A 25,424-nucleotide genomic window follows, 5' to 3' on the forward strand; every position below is an offset into this window, starting at 1 on the left:
GTTAAGACCATGCATCTGAATTAAGTTCCTATGTTCCAAAGTTTTATGAGCAGCCTACGCTCAAAGAGCAGAGGTGCATTAGAGAGGTCATGAAATCTCCATCCCTGGAGATATCCAGACCTCAACTGGACAAATCCCTGCACAATTTGATCTATGCTGGTCTTGCTTTGAGCAGAGATTGGACCAGGTAAGCTCCACAGGGTCCCTCCTGACTTAAATCTATGAGCTGTGACCAGATCTATGGACCAGAAAAAGCTGTCCTATAAAGTATATGTAATCTGTATGCTTTAAATTACCTAAAATTCCTTCTGGGTAAAGCAATTCAAACCTTTAAAACTGTGTTAGCTTCCATTAGATCAAAAGAATATTTATCATAATTCTTTAAAATCTGTACTTTGTCTACCTAATAGCTAGGCTGGTTGGCAATTATTTGGTTATCTATAAAAATAAGAAATTGGAACAGGCCTAAATTTTAGTCATGTCGGATATAGTCTCACTTTAGATTTCTTGAGAAAGGATGGACTTGTATTATTTTCACAGTATCTAGAAGACTAAGTAGAAAATGGCATGTTGAATGATAGACAATCTGCTGCAAAACAGCACTTCCAAGAGAAATGCAAGAAGAATCCTACATAGGTTGTTACTGAATTTAGAGAATGAGATTGTCATTCATGACAAAGAGTGGTTTGTTGTATATTTTTTGTAAGGGATGGATAGTGTACAGTCTAAAATATTGTCTGCTTATTCAGAAGGTGATATAATACAGAGGTGTGCAGAAAACAGTGTTTCCTGATTTGGAAAAGTAGTTTAACAAAATTTAATCAGTACAGTTTGGAGAAAAGACAACAAAACAAGAAGAGTAAGTCTGTAAATACTTGAGAGAAATGGATTGGTGATATAAAAGGAGGAAATAGCCCTCAGCTATAACAGGTAGGGAATAGTGTCATGTCTCTGTCATATTTCACACATATGCAGTGCCATCGGTCTGTGGGATGAAATTAGCAAACGTGCAGAATTGAAATGTGAACAACTAGAGGATAGCTACAACAGCCATTAGAAAAACAGTTGTAGATCCTAAGGTTTAGTAGATGATGGAATAATTTGTCAAGGGAAGTTCTCAAGCACAAGCAGTAGATAAGAGTAGCAACAGCAGGTCAAACTTTATTATACAAGATCCTCCAACATTACGGCAGGGAAATGTAATTTCCAGTCCTAGCACATAAGGTCTTATGAATACAAAAAAGAAGCAAAGTAGTGGACAGAAGGAGAGAAAACATGTACTCCATTACTTACATCAGATATGTGAATAAGAAGTTTGGCAACCACCAATGAACAGATATTGCTTAAGCATGAATACTTCTCCAATATACTGTAAAAGAAAACAAAACAAAACAAAACCAAACAAACAAAAAAACCCAAAGAAATTGGCCATTTAAAATACAGTCTACCCCTGAGGGTGCTGAATAATTATGAATGAGGCTTTGGAATGTCACAAAATATATTGATAGAGGCAGCTGTCATGACCAAATCCCTCCATACTTTGCAGAAGTACTGCAAAATAACTTATAAATTGTTTTAGTTTCTTGACACTAAATCCAAAGTGTTGCAGAATCCAGTGACTACTTCAATTAGACTTTGTTATTTAGTAAGTTATATTTGAATAACCATTTGAATAAACAGCTCTGCACTTCTCACATATAATTGATATTACATGCCTCTCTTGATATTGCAGTATTCCCCATTTGAACATGTTGTGGTTTAACCTGGGAGGCAGCTAAACACCACACAGCCGTTTGCTCACTCCCACCCCTGCGGCGGGATGGGGAAGAGAATCGGAAAAAAAAAGCAAAATTTGTGGGTTGGGATAAAGACAGTTTAATAGGACAGAAAAGAAAGGGAAAATAATAATAACGATAAAAGAATATACAAAGCAAGTGATGCACAATGCAGTTGCTCACCACCCGCCGACCGATGCCCAGCCAGTCCCTGAGCAGCGGCCCCCCCGGCCAGCTTTCCCCCTAGTTTATATACTGAGCATGACGTCATATGGTGTGGAATACCCCTTTGGTCAGTTTGGGTCAGCTGTCCCATCTGTGTCCCCTCCCAGCTTCTTGTGCACCCCCAGCCTACTCGCTGGTGGGGTGCTTTGAGAAGCAGAAAAGGCCTTGACTGTGTAAGCACTGCTCAGCAGTAACAAAAACATCAGTGTGTTTATCAACATTATTCTCATACTAAATCCAAAACCCAGCACTGTACCAGCTACTAGAAAGAAAATTAACTCCATCCCAGCCGAAACCAGGACAGAACAATAATAAGAGATCCAGATTAGTCTCAAATTCAAATGTCAGATCTATCAACTGTTTTCTCACATACAGATTTTCTGGTGTGACTGAGTACTCACTAGGTCACTCTAAATTGTTTCTGTGAAAGGGAAGAATTTATTCTTTATTCTCTTCTATATGTAACATTTTTATTTATATGCACCATATTTATAGTCTGTTTTTGTCTTGGATTGAACTACTGGTCTCATGAACTAAGTTTAACTCAGCTGATAGTGAAATTATTAATGCACTGTTTCTCTCTTCCTCCCTGCAGTATGCTGTCTGGCTGATCCTTTGGGTTACATGGAACGTGTTTGTTATCTGCTTCTATTTGGAGGCTGGGGACCTTTCAAAGGTAATTTACCATTGGATACATTTAAGCCATCAGCGCTGTGTTAACATGCCCCAGTCGAAAGGCTGTGTTCTGTTTTACTCATCCTCTTAGTGTTATTAGAATGAGGGTAGTATGATAGAAATTTGGAGTATTCTGCGTATGTTAGAAACTTTTAATCTAGACAGCAATGAGCATATACCTTCTGATGCCCACAACAATAATGGTATATATGTTTTAAAAGAAAATTACCTCTTTTTGCCCCCTCAGTAATTCTGCAATGCAAATTTCACCTCTATGAGAGACATTAATTAGTGATTTCATGAATACAAAAGCTTACCATCTCAAGGGTAAACAAATATTTTTTGTACCATTTAGCTGTTACTTAGCTGGATTCCTTTCAGGGATCTTATACCACAGCATAATAATTGTAAAACAAGGTGTCTTTCATTAAATTAAAATGTAAACTGAGGTGCCAGAATAGATTGCCATTTGGCTACAGCAGTGTTTTTTAACTTTGTGCTTCTGGTAGGAATGTTATGATTGAAGACATAGTCAAAATCCATAGGAAAAATATATTTTCCTAAGAATGACATACTTATAGGGTTTTATTGACACTGTAAGTGATAACATATACAGTGGCAGTTAGTAAAGGGCTCAAACCAACATCTCAAACCGAAACTCCTACTTTTGAAGGTGTTCCCAGAAGGCTGGCAATTTATGGGATAAAAGATTAGCAGTGGTAACAAATTATTTTGTTGAAGTAATAAGCTTCTACTAAGTCTAAATATTGCTGTCCATGCTGAGTTATGCTCACAGTTGTGTGAACTGACCATCAAGGAGAATCCCACGTGTGAAAGAGATCACGTTCTCTTCTTGACTCAGGTATTTAATTGCTGTTCCTGATTAAGGGGAGTTTAGCCCAACTGTAAATTACAGATGTAATTCTCTGATCTTTTGTGAGTTACCAATATGTTATGATGCAGAAAGTTAAACACAATTATAGGAAGAATAAATGAGGCAAAGATACTTCCTTACCTGTATTTTCTCTCAAATCACCCCCAAAGTACAAAAAATACTAGAGACCAGGATATTTCATCCCTATGTATTCTGTTTCTTCAAAAGATGCAGACTTCAAAAGGATCAGAATTTCATTTCCTGAAGGTGTAAAGTAATTTTCTGCAGGTAAAACATTACACTTTCTGGGGTTTATACCTTCAGACATACCCAATATCATTAAAAGCTTGGCAAAACCACAGTAAATAAAAGAACTTGCATATATTATCTTTTATTTGGTTAAAATGCTTTCTGTATTGCTAAGTGAACTAAGGTATATAACAAACCCAGCACCTGTTGTACAATGATACTCAACCCAGTCCACCCTCTTTCCACCTGCTTGTTTCAGCCACCTGCATTCCTAGACTTGTAAATGTTGGGGTGCTTATCGTGTCTGGGGGAGTGAAAGGGAGTGGGAAGGAAGGTAGAAAGGAGAAGCAGACTTTTGAGCACTGTGTTTTAATGGGTATAAAAACAGCTTACGAACACTAGTAAGTGCTACTTGGAATAAAGATGGGCCAAAACCAGTATCTAAACCTGGAACTGTTTTTTTCTGAAGTCTAGGGCTGTGTCATCTAGAGTGTTTCCCAACCAACCATATGTTCAGGCTTATATTTGGATGCAGTTAAAATTTTTATTTGGTCTTTAGAGGTATTATTTGTTCCAGTGATATGGTCTGCCTTGAAATACCCAGTAGAATATATTCCTTCGACTTCAGTTGGTTTTCAGACCAACAGCATTGGTAAAGAAAAGGACAAAAGGAAAAGTTTCTAGAAAATGAATTGAAGAAATAGGTACAGATCGACTCGTTATCTACAAAAGGTCTAATTCACACATGGGACATCAGTCTCCTCTCCCTTTCAACTGCGCATGGTATATCAAAACTTCCCTACATGATCAAATCTGCAAGGTCTAGGGCCTAGAAATATACGTCTAATGGAAAGATACCCAACTGTTTGGTTGGATAAAACTTCTCCTCTTCTAGATCCTTTAGAGGCTCCAACTGTTTTACAGATGTAGGTATCTTATAAAATGGATCATTTTAAGTTTTATGTCTCTCAGTCATATTCATATGTCTTGCACTGAATCTTTATTATTTATATTTTCATCTGGGAATAACTGCAACTTCAAATCTGTAATGATACTCCTGTGTATTTTTTTGTGTTTGGAATGGCATGTAGAGCCTTGAAAAAAGCTCTGGGTTTGAATCAGTTCTAAATAGAGAATAAAAAATAACCTCTAGGTAAGTGCCAGAGGGATGCCTCTGAGGTTGTAAACCATGAGAGAGGATCCTGCACAGCATGGCTTTAGGAATTGACAGGTTAAAATTACAGCCTAATAATAGTTCAGCTGGGTATAGTTTATTTTTTTATGTATAATTTATAGCTTCCTACCAAATAAAATAAAAGAAAGGGGGTTTTTTAAAGTTTTGAGAGCAGCTTTTATTCTATGTGTACATACATCAATTTTTCCATCATCACTTGCTGATACAATGGAGAGGACATATTTCAATTCTTAATATACTTTATTACAAAAGGCTTGCTAACTTCATCCTTTTTTATTTTAGTTGTGGGGGTGGAGGTCATGACATTTTTACAGCTTCTCCTTATTACACTGAAACAGGCCTACAAAGACTCAGAAATTTTTAGAACAATGAGGTAATTATCTCTGAAGAGGCTGAGGAGGATCAAGGATTATTAGTGAACAGCCATGCAAATCTGTTTGCATTGTACACCATTACAATCATATATATCTTCTGGAAAATGGCATCACACTAAGCATTTTCTGTCCTTGAGGCACGGTTGTCTTGCTGAAACTCACAGCAAGCTGGAATATTTATGGTTTAGAAGGTTTGTAACAAAGAGGAAGTACAATCACTTGTTCTTAGCTTTGATCGTTACGTGGATCTGTGAATGTGAGTGCCTAGAAAACTCACTTCTCAGACTTACTTTTCAGTATTACTCTTCAATAATATTTAATTAGTCTGTATGTTGTTTTGCTTGCTGGTGAGTGCCATACTCAGGATAAGTAGGACTTTAAGGTTTCAGGAGTGGTAATATTTATTTTAGCCTGTGGCTAGGCAAATGTAGCATACGAAAAGCATAACCTCTTGTTTTGAATGAGGCACATCTGAAGTACACTAGTGAAACAAAAAGGAAAACATAATAGAAAGCATCTCTGAGAAAATGTATATTTCAATGATTTGTTTACATATATCAAAAAAGGACACAAGGAATTAGATTCAGCTATCTCGGAACAACAAAAAAAAGCAGCCCCCAAAACCCAACAGAAAGTTAACAGTCTGTTTAGCATTTTTTACTTTCTTCTTCAGACAAAACTCCCATTTACTTCTATGGGATTCAGCTGCGACCTCTGAATAAAGACCCTCATTAGAAAGAGTGCTGCAAATACTGCAAATACTCATGTAAATGAAGAAACAGCATTCTTGCTTCAAGGCATTTAAAAGCTTCCCCTAATGATGTCTAAGGATCCCACAAGCAGAACAGAAACAGAACAAGAGCTATCAAACTCCCATTTTTAGTTTAAAAACGAGTAGGCAATTTTTCACTGCAAAAATTGCATGGCTGAAGTTACACTGGTCCCATCACAAATGTGGGAATGTAGAGATGCTGCTGCTGTCAATTGCTGGGAGTCAAGGCGGAGGCTGGACTTGGGGTGCTGGATGAGGGGGACCAGCTGGGGCTCAGGGTCCAAAGCAGCCCTTGCTGCACATGGTCCCAGCCTCATGCCAGTACTTTTGGTTCTCCTTGCATGCATCCCTATTTGTGTGACCAGATAGAGATAAGAGCTCTCCTCTCACTGCTGCCCAGCTGAGCTCCGGTATCGCTTTTCTGTAGTCCCTACAGTACTACGTGACTGTGACCAAGAATACACTTTTTAAAAACTTGCTTTAACTGTCAAAGTTGACTTAGTTTCTATTTGTGTGGCATTCTTGACATCTTCCTTATTTATACCTAATAACATACAAAGGTTACATTTCATATATTAAATCATAAGCTTGTACTTATATGTCTTTTGACACAAAAATTAGGTGTTTGAAAGTCAAACACTCCAGTATCAAGAAATGCCAGAATTAAGGTTGCTTGTATAAGCATAATTTAGCTCTCTCTGTACATTCATTTTTATATAGCTTTTAACTATACAGTCACAACTGTATTTTTTTCTTTTTCATGATCCTTTCCTTAATCTCTGTACAGCATGGCCTATTTTAGAGATGAATCAGGTTTGGAATTGAGTGAGGCTGCCATACTGGATATTACTCCAGTATTGTAGCAGTCAGAAAAAGCTTAATAAATGGGTAAGAAAAAAAAAATTGTGCTTTTCTTACCATGTGTGGCCATTACATATTTTGTTTTGTCCTCATTGGCCATTATGTAATTAATTTCCATACTTCATACAAGTAAATCCTGTACTTCAACTCTGCTCTGAAAACATGTAGAATAATACTATGAAAGCTTATGTACAGAACCACCGCACCTAGGAACCCTAAGCACAGTGGCAATAGTATGTACATAGCTCACCATGTGTAGTTAAAGTGCAGTTCCTCATGATTTTAGCAATCATTCTACGGATCTGAGTTGCAAGCTACTGTTCTTTAAAAAAAAATGTTGCTATTTGCATTCAAATGAGGTTACTTCCTTTTCTATATTGTCTTGAGCTGCAACAGGGGGAGCATGAAAGAATAGGAAACATTAAAAAAATACACTTATTTAAAATTAAAATTATTAAATGTGATACAAAGAACTGAATGTATTGTAGCTATTAAAATGTATGCTAAAGAAAAATTTGTAATCAGGTGGTTTTCTGCCAGGAGTTTTAAGGGAAATCAAATGTTTCTGAACATATTTTCTCACCATTTTACCCACCCCAAATATCTGCAAATATATGATAACCTAGACGACAAAATCACAGACTAATTCATGTTGGAAGAGACCTCTCAAGGTCATTTAATCCAGTCTCCTGCTCAGAGCAGCACCAACTTCAAAGTTAGATCGAGTTGCTCAGAGTTTTAGCCAGTCAAGTTTTAAAAGTCTCCAAGGATGGAAACTTCACAACCTCTCTACTTCTTAACCATTCTCATTGTGAAAAATTTTCTCCTGATTTGCAGTTGAAATTTCCATTGGTGAAATCTATGACATTGCCGCTTGTCCTTTCACTGTGTACCTCTGAGAAGAGTCATGCTCCGTCTTTTCTAACAGCCCCTTCAGGCTTTTAACTGAAGTTGAGTACTTCAGCTTTCTTTTTGTCCTTTCTGTAGTTGAATTCCCATTTCCAACCACACACAGCTTGTTGCACCTCACAAGAAAAAAGCTAATTATCATGTAATAAATAATCAATTCACTTTTCACAATTTTACATGCTTTACTATGGAAGAAAAATGAAGGGTCTTCACATGTATGTAAAGCTATATAGTATCTCGAGAAAAATGCGGAAAGATGAAGATTATCCTTGTTATCTGGAAGAAGTAATAACACATTCAAAAATAATTGGAATCCTTTAGTTCAAAGACAATTCAATTTATATCAACATTTAAGTTGCCTGATACTGTATTTAGGGAAAAACTGAAAACATTGCATATAAACCTTGCAGTCAAATAAAATGCTGAAAATATGTAACTCTTCCCCTTTCCTGCTGAGGTAGGTATGAATCAGGAAGGTTAACCAAAACTTGGTGAAGGCTCCCCAGTAACTGATAGGGAGCAAGAGGAAGGCTATATAATGGCATTGCTGGGGAATACCCCTGGGAAGAGAGACGGCTCTGGGAGTGCAGAGGAACTACTGGAGAAATGAAGGTTTAGGGAGAGAGTTTGCTGCTGTTTTATTATCTGCAAGTGTTACCCACTCTGTAGCTGAACTGCAAGTTTGTTTTCCACATCATGAAAGCAGAGTGATAAAGACAAATGTAAGAAATCATGTAAGTGGGATTCCCCAACTGCCCATGTACACCGCGATTAAAATCAGTGTTTTCATACTCATAGTCGTGGTTCATAGTAAAGTAAGGCCAGAAGGGGCTTCAGGATATGGCTAGTCCATTCTCCTGCCTCCCGCCAGGCTCAGCAACCAACCTGGACTATGGGAGAGCATCTGATGCAAAAGATCTTAAGGAGGAAATGAGCAGTTTAGAAACCCACCCACAGCTGACGTTCATGCATTAGCAACTTTTCACCACTGATAAGTCCACCTTTCCCTTGTTGACCTGAGATGTTAGTCCAGGATTAGCCAGATATGGCTGACTTTTAGTGGCTGTAGTGCAGTCCATCCCTTCTCTTTTCCTTTTCCGTTGGATGACACTAATGGGAAGAGGAAGAGGCAGCAATGGTCGTAGCACTTCCTACCGACAGACAAATTAACGTTAGCCCTGCATTGCTGGTGGGGATAAATGGAAGGGGTGGGAGGAAATATGGAGCCCATGTTTCCTCCTACTGTCCCCATATGTCCCCACCATCTTATCCAGCAAAGTTATAAGGATCAACCAGAAATAGGCACCTGCTAGTATTTTTCCACTTGAATATCCCAACATTGGCAAGCACACATCCACCTATGCGTCTGACTTTCACATGCCACTGCTTGGGTTGATACCTAGTTGCCCTGAAGTGCAGCTTATATCCATATGCAAATTAACTGCAATAATGCAAATTACTTCAGGATATGATTTGCATAGCTTGTCACTCATGATGCTTAAAAAACATGCTGGCTATGAGTGCTGAACACTTTATGCAGCTAATATACTCTGATTTTAAAGGGACAGTTTGATACCTAGATGAAACTGATGAAAGAAGGAAACAAAAGAAATGGGTCACTCATCTTCAGTGTAACTCAGTTGTAACAAAGAAATGAACTTGGCAACAAGACTGAACTTACACCGGTTACACATTCATTCTACATTACTTCGTGTCCATTAGTATAATCTCGTTATACTGTTTTGATTCCACATTTACTAATTATTTTTGTAAGGCGGTGGTCATTAACAGTTAAATGTCAATGTTGCACATACTCTAATAAAACAACCTGCAGGATGTTTAATTTTGAACATATTACCTTCCTTGGATGTTGTTTTAACAGATGTCCTGTTAAGATAACAGAGAAATTAAATTAGTTTTCAACTCAAAGCATCTGGTTAACTTTGTAGGTAAATGCCTTTGAGCGGTAAATCTGACCAGGGTTTTCAGATAAATAGCTATCAGAATGTTTTAAGTAAATGACTTTATTTTTTCACTTCTATTACTCAGGGCAGATTTTACATGCTTGATCATATATCTAACAGATGAAAATTGAAAATAGTGCTGGCAACCAGCAGTGTTAGATTATTCTAAGGGTAGTTTCATGGGTAGATACTATTAAGCGTGCTTATGGTTTCAGGTAATTTAGTTTTGCAGCAATTTTTAAACCTCAAGATCTTTACCAGCTAGAAGATAACTGATTATAAAATTTAAACTGTTTATTACTGTAGACATAGCATATGGTGGAAAACATTTAGATAAAAGTGGAATTTTTCATCTCTTTAATGGTGAAGCAAATTGTGATAGCAAATCATTCAAAGTGTAGAAAAATATGAAATATGGTTGTATAGATTTTGCTTTTTGTACAAAGTTTATCTTTTAAAATTCTGGGATATATTCTATGTTGAGTTCATGAATAAACATACATCTGCATATCGATTTATATATGCACACTTTTCCCATAATCTAATAGTTATGCACTGAATACAGGAACACATGAAAATGAGTAAGTGTCGTGACTGATCAGATGATAATTCCATATGATCATTTACATATGTGTGTATGTATTGCATAAATATCATATATGTGTGTACATATGTATATATGTATTAAGTACCTCAGTTATACTGTTAAGAATGGTAAGCACATATTTTAACATATGCCTTATAACTGCATATATTATAGTTACATGGAGGTTTTAGTATATACCTAAAGGCAGTGCCATGGATATTTCTGCAAGTCTTTCAAATGCTACAGCCAAGACATTGCAGAAAAAACATATATATATTTATGAGATTATTTTTTAATATTTATTAATTATATTGCAGTACCATCTAGTGGCCCCAATTTGATATCAGGGTGTCATTATACTGTGAGCCCTAGACACACATAAAATAAATAGGACCTGTCCTAAATGGTGCATAGTCTTAGTATGTGATGAAACAGAATAAGAAGTGGGAACCAACAAATAGGAGACTGCAGGGAGAATGTAAACCAGTGTTATATTTTTGAAATTCTTCATGAAGTCTGGATTTTCTCAACTTTCTTATCAAGTTTTCCCCCTGTTTCTCATCCCTGTGAGGACAGATAGGCAAGTGACACAAAGCCCTACTTTTGATGGGGTAGCATTTCCTGGTCCCCCTCTGTAAGGAAATCACTTTTGAATGCTATAGTGCACCATTGCTAGCATTTCACCAATTGTTTAAGGCACTGGTGGAAAAACTGTTGATTTTGCTTAAAATGAAATATCAGAAGATAAATTTATTTCCAGTGAAGCAGATGCTCAGAAGATCACAGCTATGGAACGCATGTTTGCTTTGACAGTTCTTCTGGGGAGTTGCCTATGCCTCTCATAGACAGGACCTTTCTATGTGTGTATAAATCAGGCTCTGGAATCGGCTATGGACAAGGGCTGAAGGGTTATTTACTATAGTTGAAAGCTGGGGAGTCTGCCAAAGCACCCGCTCATCTTTTGTGAAAGTATGAAAACATATGAAAATATGTCTGCTTTTTAAAACCGAGTGAAATTTCGCTGTCTCATGGTGTCAGCTTTTTTGTTTCGTTATTTATTCTTTTTGAGTACATAGGCAATACTTTAAGATAGTCAACAATTTGTTGTTCTAAATGTAGGTGCAATGGCTAGAATATACTTTCTCCACATTTACTTTTCCTCTAAATATAAGTATCTGACCGTCTAATTATAATCTATCAGATAAGCTCCATCTTGTGAACCAGGGGTCTACCAGAAATTTCAAGGCAACACTAAGTCCATACAGTTTCCGAGGAGCTTTGTATTGCTTGGAATTTCTGAAGGAAACTGTTCTGATCCTTACATCACTGAAAATGATGCCAATGATAATCCAGTAGGAAATAAAAATTCTGTATCACCTTCAGCTTCTTTTCACATACAAGCAAGCATTTATTGAACCTGGAAAAGCAACGTCAGCTGGGAAGCACTCTCCTTTTTTGATCCTGCTTAATATTATCCCCATCCCATAGAAAGTGTGAGTGCAGCCAACAAGCAGTGCAGCATTATTTTTACCACACTCCTTTCTCACCACTGCAGCGGTAGCAGCGAGCTCACAGACCGTAAGGCCATGCACTGAAAATCGCTGCGGTGCCTGATCATCTCTTATAGCGGTTCGTCATCTTATAATGCTCCGTATTTGCAGTTGCCCTTCTGCTGGAGGGTCCCACTCCCGTGGCCCTGCCAGAGCACTGAAGCACTTGAACATTCATGATCTGTCTCTGGGCTAAAATACACAGGTGTATCTTAAGCCACTCCTACCAGCCACATAAAATACATCCTTATACACCCTCCCAACTTTGCACTGAAGCAGGTGAGTAGCTCCTAGAGAAGACACTAATAAAAGCTAAGGAGGCAGTAATATATTTAAACTGTCACAAATATTTCAAAGTGAATGTCTGCCCCAGTCACAGAGCCATGCTATGCTTTCTGCACCCCAAGAGAATTTACACTCGCTAGATAAATCTCCTTAAACATTTAAATAGATATTTCCAGAAACATGGTGCAATGTAACTATTCGGGATACAAAATAAGTTAATTTTTCCTCCTGTAAAATTGCTACCTCAAAACTGTATAATTAATTTTAAATATTAGTAATTTTTTCTTGTCATTTTCTTCCTTTCTCATTCCAATGAAAGGAATGTTTCCAAAACTGCTACTAAAAGGCAGCAATCTGTGGTATATGGATAAGTGAATTAGCTAATGTCAACTTTAATAACTCTGTAGAATTTGATGATGAATTTTTATTAATTGTTCATAATAAAGCAGAAAAATTATTCTCTGGCAAAACCTCATTGACTTCAGTGCTGTCACACTGCAGCTGACAGCACACTCTCAGCTTGTTTTGTTTTGTTGATTCCATATGCTCAGAATAAAGGACTAGCTATGAAAAATATTTGGTGTCCTTTTCTAATAACCCACTAAACTCGATGATTACCTTTGTGAATTTATCCCCAGAGTATGAGTTTGCTCTAGTGTTGATGTTTTCAAAACTTGCAGCTGCTATTTCAGTGACATTAATTTTAAGGGGCATCCTATCTATTCAGGAGTAGAGTGCTGTACTACGGCATTATATCCCACTTATCAGACTACCACAAACACCTATTTGGGTAGAAATTGGATTCTGTGTTTTGAGGGTAGGTTTTGATTGATTAAATAACCTTACAAATTGAACAAAAGTGTGGTTTATTGTGGGTTTCAGTCTAAAAGCCTGTTCTTCAGCAGGCCACAGTGTAGCTCAGGCTATTTTTCTTCCACCCTACAATAGCTGGCTAATTCAGCAATAATGAGGTGATCAGTAACATGCTGTGTCTGAGTATCTCACAGGTATCTTTAAACTGCCAATGAACCCTTTTATAGAAAAACTGCTGGTTGCAATGAAGAGGGAGAGTAAGATCAGAGTGCTCAAAACTATGCGAAGAAAAAGAGTTCCTCCTCTATAGATAATTGAGACATACCTCACTACTCAGATGAAAAAAAATAGGTGTTGGGTTTGTCAGGCTTTTGACCATATCTTAAAAGTGAAGGGCTCTCCCTATATATATAAGGGTCTTGTCCATGACTTCCAATCAGATGCGCAAAGCAATCTCTGTCTTCCTCTTTCTCTCGTTTCTTGGCAATTTTATATTTGTCACTCCTCTCTTTTCCTCCCTCAACTTATTAAAGCTGAACACTTTTTTTAATCTTGGCTTTGCTCACCACTGGCCCATTGCTCTGATGCTTATCACATCCAAATGTATTCTAGCTGGTTTAGGCTAAACTGCCAAGTTTTATTTTGCCTTGGAAGTTTGGGGAAACATTGTATTAGAGTGTGGTTTCATTTAGGTATTTCTCTTTAACTGCCAGTTACACACTAAGTGTTGTAATTCTCTACTTCACTGCCCATTGTAACCACATGCACCTGATTCGTAGTGTCCCCACATGTTGTGGTTTAACCTGGCAGGCAGCTAAACACCACACAGCCGTTTGCTCACTCCCACCCCCGTGGCGGGATGGGGGAGAGAATCAGAAAAAAAAAGTAAAAATCGTGGGTTGAGATAAAGACAGTTTAATAGGACAGAAAAAGAAGGGAAAATAACAATAATAATAATGATAAAAGAATATACAAAGCAAGTGATACACAATGCAATTGCTCACCACCCGCCGACCGACACCCAGCCAGTTCCCGAGCAGCGGTCACCCCTCCCCCAGCCAACTCCCCCCAGTTTATGTGCTGAGCATGACGTCACATGGTATGGAATGTCCCTGTGGCCAGTTTGGGTCAGCTGTCCTGGCTGTGCCCCCTCCCAGCTTCTTGTGCACCCCCAGCCTTCTCAGTCAGTAGAGCATGGGAAGCTGAAAAGCCCTTGACTAGTGTAAGCACTGCTTAGCAACAACTAAAACATCGGTATGTTATCAACATCATTCTCAACCTAAATCCAAAACCTAGCACTGTACCAGCTACTAGGAAGAAAATTAACTCCATCCCAGCCAAAACCAGGACACCACAGATGTTCCTAAAACCCAAGTACAAGACATCTGTCCTGCAGCAGCAATGATGGGGATTGATTTGGTGGAGAAGTTAAGCAGTTGGAACATATTTGTTTATCTTAAAGTTTGACTTAAGGAAATTTTTTAAACTTTTTTTCCTCATTAGAATATTCAATATCATGTTTATGTAGGTGTGTTTGTTCTTTCATATGTTGCATGTGACACCATAATATAAATTTTAATGAAACATTGTTAAATATATTGCAGATATAATCTAGATAATATACAGTATAAAAACTATTTGCATAAGTATTCACATAAATAAAATGTAAAATTTGATACCGTGGGTTGTGCAAACGTTATCCGTGAACATTAGCATCTACCCAACTGCAGTTAATCCTAGGCGTTCAAATAGCCATGTAAGAAATACTGCTATGGACTATTCCTCCACTGGAAAAGCGTCTCCTTAAGCCTAGGGAACTAATCACTCACTTTCATTGAGAAACAAACATATACATACATACATATATATATAATGTATAAGTGACGGCGGGGAATGGAAACAGGTCCCTGCTCGGGGTGCCAGGCGATGCCCTGCCCGGCCTCCCTCACCTTCCCGGTTGCCCTTACAGAACAGATGTGGGGCCCTGGAACTTGAGGGCCAGGCAAATGAGGATGTAGATGAAGATCCATCCAGGAGGTTGCCTAGGGTGAGGCAGTCACGCATTATGACTGCCTCTGCTAAGAAAAAAAGGAGGGTAATTGTCGTAGGCGATTCCCTTCTGAGGGGAACAGAGGGCCCAATAAGCTGACCAGACCCATCCCACAGGGAAGTCTGCTGCCTCCCTGGGGCCCAGGCCAGAGACATTACCAGGAAGCTCCCTGGTCTGGTACGGCCTTCCGACTACTACCCGCTGTTGGTTATACAGGCTGGCAGTGATGAGGTTGCAGAGGGAAGTCCAGAAGCGATCAAAAGGGACTTCAGGGCACTGGGGCGATTGCTTGAAGGATCGGGAGCACAGGTAGTGTTTTCCTCAGTCCCTACAGTGGCAGGGAAGGATACTGAAAGGAACAGGAAAACACACCTGATCAACACGTGGCTCAGGGGCTGGTGCCATCAGAGGAATTTTGGCTTTTTTGATCATGGGGAGGTTTACACGGCACCGGGCCTGCTGGTGACAGACAGAGTTCAGCTGTCTCACAGGGGGAAAAGGATCCTCGCTCATGAATTGGCAGGGCTCATCGAGAGGGCTTTAAACTAGGTTCGAAGGGGGAAGGGAATAAAACCAGGCTCACTAGAGATGAGCCTAGGGGTGGCATGCCAATGCTGGGGGCGAAATCGATAGGCCAGCTCAAGTGCATCTACCCCAATGCATGCAGCATGGGTGGCAAACAGGAGGAGCTGGAAGCCATTGTGCAGCGGGAGAGATATGACTTAGTCGCCATCACAGAAACATGGCGGGGTGACTCCCACAACTGGAGTGCTGCAATGGATGGCTATAGACTCTTCAGAAGGGACAGGCAAGGAAGGAGAGGCGGTGGGGTGGCTCTGTATGTTAGGGAGTGTTTCGATTGTCTAGAGCTCAACGATTGTGATGATGATACGGTCGAGTGTTTATGGGTAAGGATGAGGGGGAAGGCCAACGAGGCAGATATCCTGCTGGGAGTCTGTTATAGACCACCCAACCAGGATGAAGGGGCAGATGAAGCATTCTGCAAGCGGCTGGCAGAAGTCTCACAATCGCTAGCCCTTGTTCTCATGGGAGACTTCAACTTCCCAGACGTCTGCTGGAAATACAACACGGCAGAGAGGAAGCAGTCTAGGAGGTTCCTGGAGTGTGTGGAAGACAACTTCCTGACACAGCTGGTAAGTGAGCCTACCAGGGGAGGTGCCTCGCTCGACCTGCTGTTTACTAACAGAGAAGGACTGGTGGGAGATGTGGTGGTTGGAGGCCGTCTTGGGCTTAGCGACCATGAAATGATAGAAAATGGTAGAATTCTTGATTCTTGGTGAAGTAAGGAGGGGGGCAGCAAAACCGCAACCATGGACTTCCGGAGGGCGGACTTTGGCCTGTTCAGGACGCTGGTTGAGAGAGTCCCTTGGGAGACAGTCCTGAAGGGCAAAGGGGTCCAGGAAGGCTGGACGATCTTCAAGAAGGAAGTCGTAAAGGCGCAGGAGCAGGCTGTCCCCATACGCCGTAAGAAGAACGGGTGGGGAAGACGACCGGCCTGGCTGAACGGGGAGCTTTTGCTGGGACTCAGGAAAAAAAGGAGAGTTTACCGCTTGTGGAAGAAGGGGCAGGCAACTCAAGGGATCTTGTTAGGTCGTGCAGAGAGGAAATGAGAAAGGCAAAAGCCCAGCTAGAACGCAATCTGGCCACTGTCATTAGGGACAACAAAAAAAGTTTTTACAAATATATTAATGACAAGAAGAGAGCCAGGGAGAATCTCCATCCTTTATTGGATGCGGGGGGGAACATTGCCACCGAGGATGAAGAAAAGGCTGAGGTACTTAATGCTGCCTTTGCCTCAGTCTTTAACAGGCAGACCAGTTATCCTCAGGGTATTCAGCCCCCCGAGCTGGAAGACAGGGACAGCGAGCAGGATAAACCCCCCATAATCCAAGAGGAAGCAGTTAACAACCTGCTACGCCACCTGGATGCTCACAAGTCTATGGGGCTGAATGGGATCCACCCGAGAGTGCCGAGGGAGCTGGCGGAGGATCTTGCCAAGCCACTCTCCATCATTTATCAGCAGTCCTGGTTAACGGGGGAGGTCCCGGACGACTGGAGGCTTGCCAATGTGACACCCATCTACAAGAAGGGCCGGAAGGAGGATCCGGGGAACTACAGGCCTGTCAGCCTGAGGGCATTGAGTGCTCCCTCACTAAGTTTGCAGACGACACCAAGTTGGGTGGGAGTGTTGATCTGCTTGAGGGTAGGAAGGCTCTGCAGAGGGACCTGGACAGGCTGGATCGATGGGCCGAGGCCAACTGTATGAGATTCAACAAGGCCAAGCGCCGGGTCCTGCACTTCGGCCACAACAACCCCATGCAGCGCTACAGGCTTGGGGAAGAGTGGCTGGAAAGCTGCCTGTTGGAAAAGGACCTGGGGGTGCTGGTCGACAGCTGGCTGAACATGAGCCGGCAGTGTGCCCAGGTGGCCAAGAAGGCCAAGGGCATCCTGGCCTGTATCAGCAATAGTGTGGCCAGCAGGAGTAGGGAAGTGGTCGTGCCCCTGTACTCGGCACTGGTGAGGCCGCACCTCGAATACTGTGTTCAGTTTTGGGCCCCTCACTACAAGAAGGACGTTGAGGTGCTGGAGCATGTCCAGAGAAGGGCAACGAGGCTGGTGAGGGGTCTGGAGCACAAGTCTTCTGAGGAGTGGCTGAGGGAGCTGGTGTTGTTTAGCCTGGAGAAGAGGAGGCTGAGGGGAGACCTCATCGCTCTCTACAACTACCTGAAAGGAGGTTGTAGCGAGGTGGGTGTCGGTCTCTTCTCCCAAGTAACAAGCGATAGGACGAGAGGAAATGGCCTCAAGTTGCGCCAGGGGAGGTTTAGATTGGACATGAGGAAAAACTTGTTTACTGAAAGAGTGGTTAAACATTGGAACAGGCTGCCCAGGGAAGTGGTTGAGTCCCCATCCCTGGAGGTATTTAAAAGACGTGTAGATGCGGCGCTTAGGGACATGGTTTAGTGGGCATGGTGGTGTTGGGTTGACGGTTGGACTCGATGATCTTAGAGGTCTTTTCCAACCTTAATGATTCTATGTTTCTATGATTCTATATATTTGATCAGTGTTTTCCATTTCATTTGACAGCATGTGCTGTCATTTAGAATGTCAAATATGCCTTTCTGTGTCTGATTCTTTTTCTTTAATATTATTTTTTTATTTCTTTATTCTTATAGGCATGAATTCTACAAAAAAAGCAAATGCTCTTCTTAGCTCTTGGTTATTTTACTTTTTTTTTTTTTTCATCAGATATTTTCTTGTGTTATGGGTGCCCTGGTTTGCATTGTGCAAAAATATCCCATCTTCTTTTAGTTATTCTGCCTTGACTAGTTCCTATTCTACTTGCCAAATACTATCAGTGCTTTTGTGAATGGTTTAAAGTATTTCAATCACATAAGTAGTTTCAACTCAGCATAAGGATATACAATATAGCATAATTTGTGTAGAATCAGAAAGCTTTTGAGCTTTTGACTGTGCGTTTTTCATGGTTGACAAACAATGATGGGGTTTAAAGCATAAGATGTTTCCTGAAACTACAACTTCTGGCTATTGTGTTTGCCTTCCTGAATTCTGTGGTTTTAATTTTTAATAAAGGAAAAAGTTATGAGCTCAGACAGCTGTTTGGAAGAAGAGGTTACAGGAGTGCTTAGTAACAACAGACTACGATACTATGTAATTAGTTTTTTTCTCTTCATTAGCATATACAACCTGCTACAGGAATGAGAATATAATGATAATTGCCAGACTCTTGGGTTTTCACACTTGGAAATAGTGTAAAGTACAAATCTGAAGTGATTTGGATTCTTTCAAGAAATGTCTCTCTCCGCATAGTGAAAGCAGGAGCTTGTAACAGAGTATGGAGACTTAATTTTGATGTTACATATCTCCCAAAGCCTCTCCAGGAGATAATAGTATTTATCCTGATTCAGGTCTCAAAGTGAAAATTAGTGTAGCAATCTTTAACTTATCATTAAAGGATGTTTGTCTGTGTCGCAGTATGTAGCATTAATGATAGATTCTGCAGGGGAGAGTTGCCTCTATATGAAAAGTCACTGAAGACTAAGGTTTACTGAGGGAGTTTACATGGGAAATTTGTTTGATTCCTGTACCCATTCTGTTTAGCTTTAGGCAATGTTTTCAGTTGTTCTTCACAAGCACAAAAATGTGTCTGTTAAAAAGAATATATAAAAAGTAATGTAATTTTTTTACTCTGATATCATTGTGTACTATGTAAGACAGTACTCCCTTGTTTCCTATCATAAAGAAGCATGCTTTCAAAGTTGGTATCAAGTACCATCTGTTCCATGTCTCATACAGAGGCAGTGCAAAATATTACAAACATAAGTGGCAAATTGCATGAGTGTTGTTTCACATATAACTTAAGTCTTTGATAACCTAAACTCTAAAAATTATTTTCAAATAGTCTGCTATTTATTTAAGATGGTGGGTTATGGGCATGCAAACAGGGACTCAAGGAAACCAGCAAGCCACTGTGAGTCCAGAGGCTGATGATGTGTCTTTGGCTCCTTAGCAGCAGAACATGCCACTGTGTGCTGCCATCCTCCCATGCCCATGTGACATGCCCCTTCCCATATGTAACTCTTCAGTCTCTCTCACTCCTTCTTTTTACACTTCCCCTGTTTTCCTAGACACTTGCCTGATGCAGGTGGTCATGGGCTGAAACAGTCTTTGGAGATCCCTGCTTCTCTGCCTAGACTACCAACGTAGCTCAGAGTAGATACCTGACTTCTAGACAGCTAAAGTTAAATGAGCTGAATCCAACCCTAAGTGCCTATCACCCATTGAATTCATGTTAGCTAAGCACAACGGGATGCCTTCCTTTAACACCAAGCTCCTAATATATTTAAAAGTCTGGTGCCATGGAGCCTACATTGCATTTAAATTGAAATTTGAGCATTTAGTCTGTTGTAATTTCTGAAAATGGGGTTTGAGTTCTAGCAAAAAATTCCTTATGCTTTTTTGAAAACCTTGCATTTATTGATTTGCCTTCAAGAAAAGGAGAAAGAATGGCAATGGTAGAGTTTTCATTTATAAACATACTAAAAAACTGCTTCATGTTTTCAGTTGGAGTTGCATAGTTTATTTGATTCTCCTCCTTCATTGATTATCATTTTGTTTCAGAGTAAGCCAGTGATGCTGCACATGAAATAAATTGAAAACCTGCCTACCATGTCCATGAAACAATGGGAGTCAGTTTTGAAAACCTTATACAAAAAGTCATACTGACATGCAAATGAATAATAAGCATTTGGGTTTTCAGTTCAGAGCATGGAATAGTTGAGTTTCAAAACCTGAGATCCTTAAAAAGGCAAATGAAGTAAGTACGCTTCAAAGCAAAGAGCAATGTCAAGAATTTGTGGCTCTGTATTGATTGGTACTATAGAAGACATTCATAACGAGAAAAATGGAAAGACTGCATGAAAAATTCAAAGCAAAAGATCTGATCTGAAGATTTCCAATACTGAGCAAGGGATAGATATTCAGCCTACTTAAAAATTTAAGGGTATATTTTTATTAATGGCTGTTTCTTTTCTGTAGTATTTTCTTTGTGATGGGCTTCATGGTACATGTTAGATAAGGTAAAAAGGGGAAAAAGGCCAACTGTTGAATATGTAAGTCCTTGAGCAAATAAATATTTTATTTTACTTTTTTAGAATTAAATATTGAACTGTAGAAATATGGAACTCCTGTATTTTATACATAGAAAGTCACATCGCACTATGTTAAGTATAAAGTCCTTTGGTATGATGATTTACTTTATCATTAGAATGAAAAAGAAAAAAAAAAAGATAAGCTAATTACATATTCATGTGTTGCTGATGCATTTAGAAAGATATACCCATGAGTCCAGAATGTCCTGTCTTTTTTGCTCCTCTACTTAGGTGATGCTAAATTACTTATAGTAGAATTATAGAAACATAAAGATGGAAGAGATGTCCTTATAATATTTCTTGCACATATAAATTAAGAATAATATTTAATCTGTCTATAACACTTGGTTAGCTAAGTGATTCTTTATAAACTAATAAGACGGATTGCATATCATTACCATGTAGCCTGTTTTTGCATACAGGAATTTTTTCCTAGTAGCCAACCGAAATGATTTTACTGAGTATCTTTGACCTTTCCTGAACAGGCATGACAAACATTGTCTTTATTATACCATCTACATGTTGAAAGACATTTATCATGCTGGTTCATTTTTTTCTCTTTCCTAGGCAAAGTAGATGCATTTCTTTCATGTTTCCTTATTGGTCGTATTTTCTAGGTCTCTTATTGTTCTCCTCTAGATTCTTTCCATATATTCTGTAGCTTTTTTAGCATGCAGTATAAAAAAAAAAAAAAAAGATATTCCAGCTGAGACCTCACCAGCACCAAGGAAAGCAGACCTATAAGACCTCTAGTATTTTATCTATAAAGCTGCCATTAAAGCTTTACTGAATCAAATTTTCTGGGTTTTGCACAGTGCTAGAGTGCTGATTCTCATTTCTGAGTCACTATTACAGTCTCCTGCAGTTCTCTTTACCATATTTTGCTACCTTGCCGAATGTTGCTTACTTACAATCTCTCTGATTTCTCCTGCCTACTGGAAGTACTTTGCTCTTTTCTTTATTTAATTCACCTTGTCTTTCTTGGGTCATCTCTGCAAATTGCTGAGATCATTTGAATTGCAGTCCTGTCCTCTGCAGTGTTTGCTGTCCTTCTTCTGCATGATATAAACAGTGTTCAATTCTATCACCCAAATTATTCATGAAAATATTAATTGAGTTGAACCTGGAGTGGATACCCACCTTCCACTTCAAACCCTTTCTCGGCTTAACAGCCAAACACTGGTAAATACTTTTTGTGAACAGGTTTTAAACCAGCTGTGCAACTGTTGCCTGGTGATTTACATCCATTATGCACTTTCTTAGTTTGCATGTAAGTGACATCACACGGCCCAGTGTCAGAAGCCAGAATAAAGTCAAGTATGTCCTATCTACTGCTCCGCCTCCCCAAAACTGCCACAGCCAACTCACTTGTCATAACTGAAGAAGGAAAGTTATTTTAGTATGAACTGCTCTGGAAAGCTCATATAAGTATCTTTTTCATCTTACAATTTCATAAGAACACAGAGATTGATGGATTAGCAATTTTGCTACAGAACCTCAGGATCAAATACAGACTCACTATTCTAAAACTGTAAAAAAAAAGTCTATTTGTCTTTCTGATTCTCTGTGGTTGCTCTTTCAGCTTTTTAATTAGTTCCGCTTTTTCTTTTTTTTTTAGGCAGAAACTTCAGGTGAAATCGTGTCCCTATTGAAGTCAATGCATTTTATTTTTTTTAATTCCATTAACTGAAATGAGGCCAGGAGCTGACATAGACTCTTCAAGGGCTTCTCAAAATGTCAAGTCTTATCCCTAAAAGCATGATAATGTCTTGAGAATTCTGCACATCAAAAATAATTTCATAATAGAAGATTTTAGTTTCATTGATATGGAAATCATGTTATGGAGCATGCATCGTGCAAGCATTCAGTGTCTAAACCGACACCGTGTAAGGCATGCATAGATAATTTCCATCCTCGCCAAAAAGTTGTTAAATTAGATTTACTAAAAAAGATGTACTGGTATTTATCATCACAAAACACAGATAAACATATGAGTAATGGTATGAATTCTGTTTTGTTTTTTGGCTTTCATAGTTCAGTGAACTTGGAATATAAAAGATGTGCAAAAGTTAGGGGATCTGAATCTGTACAGGAAGTAGTAAACATTTACTAATCTTTTTGTCGTGGTTTAACTTCAGTCGGCAACTAAGCACCACGCAGCCACTCGCTCACTCCCCCCCACCCGGTGGGATGGGGGAGAGAATTGGAAGAGCACAAGTTAGAAAAACTCGTGGGTTGAGATAAAAACAGTTTAATAGTTGAAATAAAATGATAATAATAATAATATGATAATAATAATAATAATACACAAAGCAAGTGATGCACAGTACAATTGCTCACCACCCGCCGACCGATGCCCAGCCAGTCCCCGAGCAGCGGCCCCCCCAGCCAGCTTTCCCCAGTTTATGTACTGAGCATGACGTCACATGGTATGGAATGTCCCTTTGGCCAGTTTGGCTGTGCCCCCTCCCAGCTTCTTGTGCACCTTCAGCCTTCTCAGTCGGTAGAACATGGGAAGCTGAAAAGTCCTTGACTAGTGTAAGCATTACCTAGCAACAACTAAAACATCGGTGCGTTATCAACTTTGTTCTCATCCTAAATCCAAAACACTGTACCAGCTACTAGAAAAGAAATTAACTCTATCCCTGCCGAAACCAGGACACTTTTAAATATCATCTGCTCACTGAATGAGCCAGTTATTTAACTGCAGAAAAGGAACGTGACTTTGTAGTTCAAATCACTTGACTGAACCTTGGGAGATTTGAGTCCATTTTTCAGCTCCGACTCAGATTTCCTGTAATTCAGAGCTTCTGCCTCAACTTCTGCTCTCAGTTCTTGACACTGTAAAACAAAGATGATTGCAGCTGCCTGCATGAAAAGGACAGGACTGCAGTGAGGTTAAACTCAGTATTCCTCAAGTGCCTTGCAGTACTAGTGGAGACATCTTACTTTCATGGTTCACCATGTGTAGTCCTGTTCACATTGCGGAATTACTTGAAGCCTTGCTTGTAGAAATAGGTCCCATTAAGTTTTCTCATGTATGAAATGTTCCCTTCCTCGGTAAAATTACAGCCTATTGCTAACAAGACAATTAGTCATCAATACATTTAACCTTTCTTCTGCTAACTTTTGTGATGACTATGGTTATCACACTTGTATATTCAAATTATTTATAGAATTTTATGGGGGAAAAAAATTATCTTATTAGAAACTGTTCACCACCTAATGACTGACAGTCAGTTTGGTCCAAAGATATTTTTCTTTTTACTGATTTGATGAATATAATTGGATTAGATTAGTCTGTTGGGCATATTGAGTTTCCAAACTACGGGGCATTTGCTTTCTTTAAGAAGCTGGTGACAGTAATCTGAAAGATAAAGAAAATAAAAAACAAGATTAGACACTCTTACTTCTTCTTTCTGTATCATTTGAAAAAAAAAATACTATCCTGAAAAATCACTGGTAAAAAACTAAAAAATTTCAGGGTTCCTGAAAGTTGCATATCTACATTTTTTAAAATGGTATTTTCTTGGGTTTTCCTCACTAATTCACAACAGTCAGTGAAAAAATGTTGGTAGGAAATGTGTGGCAGAATCCTTGTAATGATTTCTTTTGTCTGGATTTTGGATGAACAGATCTGGAAAACAGACCTGGAGATCAACAATTCAATCTGTTCTGTATTAACTAAACGCAGTTTTAACTGTACCTTAATTTACTAGTTATCCTTGGGTTTGATGTTATAGAAGCCACGTGAACAATATTTTTCTGGAAACAGTATACTCACCCACTTAATTAAAGATAAAAACTGGTCATGATGCAGTCTGCCAGTTTAAATGAATCTTTACATCTATGTTTCATTTTTTGTGGCACGGAGGAAATGGGGAAAAAGAAGATGATAAACTGAACAAGTTTCTTTTAGAATTTCAGTGACAATTGCTTAAAGGTTATTCATATATCTCTTAAATTATATTTACTTTGGGGATTATGTAGGCTAAACATTTGTACAATATTCTAGGTTCCTAAAACAAATATTCTGGCTAAAATAATGAAGATTAACTACAGTGCATTTAAATGAATACTGATGCACTGAAATTTTCTGTTTGTCATAATTTAAGGTGTCATATTTTGCTATAGAAAAGGTGATTGTCCCTGACAAAAACTATGGGAAATCACTTTGAGTGAAGAAACTTTAACAGTCATTCCTGTGGCATGAAATGAAGTACAGCTGACTTTTATATATAAGAATCTCAGAGAAAAAAAGTCTGATTTATGTTTAGACATCACTTTACATTTCGAAGTATCTGAAATAACTTCGTAAACAATAGATATAGGAATCACATCATCCATAGCTGGACCATAGCAGTAACTAACAGTGGAGGTATGAGCAACCGTTTTTAGATCAGAGAAGAAGAGAAGAGGGACATCCTACCCAAAAAGAAGAATTTAGATATGCAGAATGTGATTAAATCCTTCTGGTCATCTACCTTAACACAGAGGCCAACACCTCTCTACTTTAACAAAAATATGATGGGATCTTTAGTAATCACAAACACTTAAGCATTAGACAATTCATCAGA

The 25,424-nt window shown here is 39.1% G+C and overlaps 1 protein-coding gene across 1 annotated transcript in view; it reads left to right on the plus strand.

Annotated features, from left to right (window-relative positions):
* The window catches only part of NKAIN2 (sodium/potassium transporting ATPase interacting 2), a 563,371-nt gene that overhangs the window by 290,801 nt on the left and 247,146 nt on the right, over positions 1 to 25,424 (plus strand). The window contains exon 3 of the mRNA XM_076333525.1: positions 2,596 to 2,676. Within this exon, the coding sequence (XP_076189640.1) occupies positions 2,596 to 2,676 (81 nt within the window). The remainder of the gene's footprint in view (positions 1 to 2,595; positions 2,677 to 25,424) is intronic.

This window comes from Aptenodytes patagonicus, chromosome 3, assembly GCF_965638725.1.
Source record: "Aptenodytes patagonicus chromosome 3, bAptPat1.pri.cur, whole genome shotgun sequence".
NCBI lineage: Eukaryota > Metazoa > Chordata > Aves > Sphenisciformes > Spheniscidae > Aptenodytes > Aptenodytes patagonicus.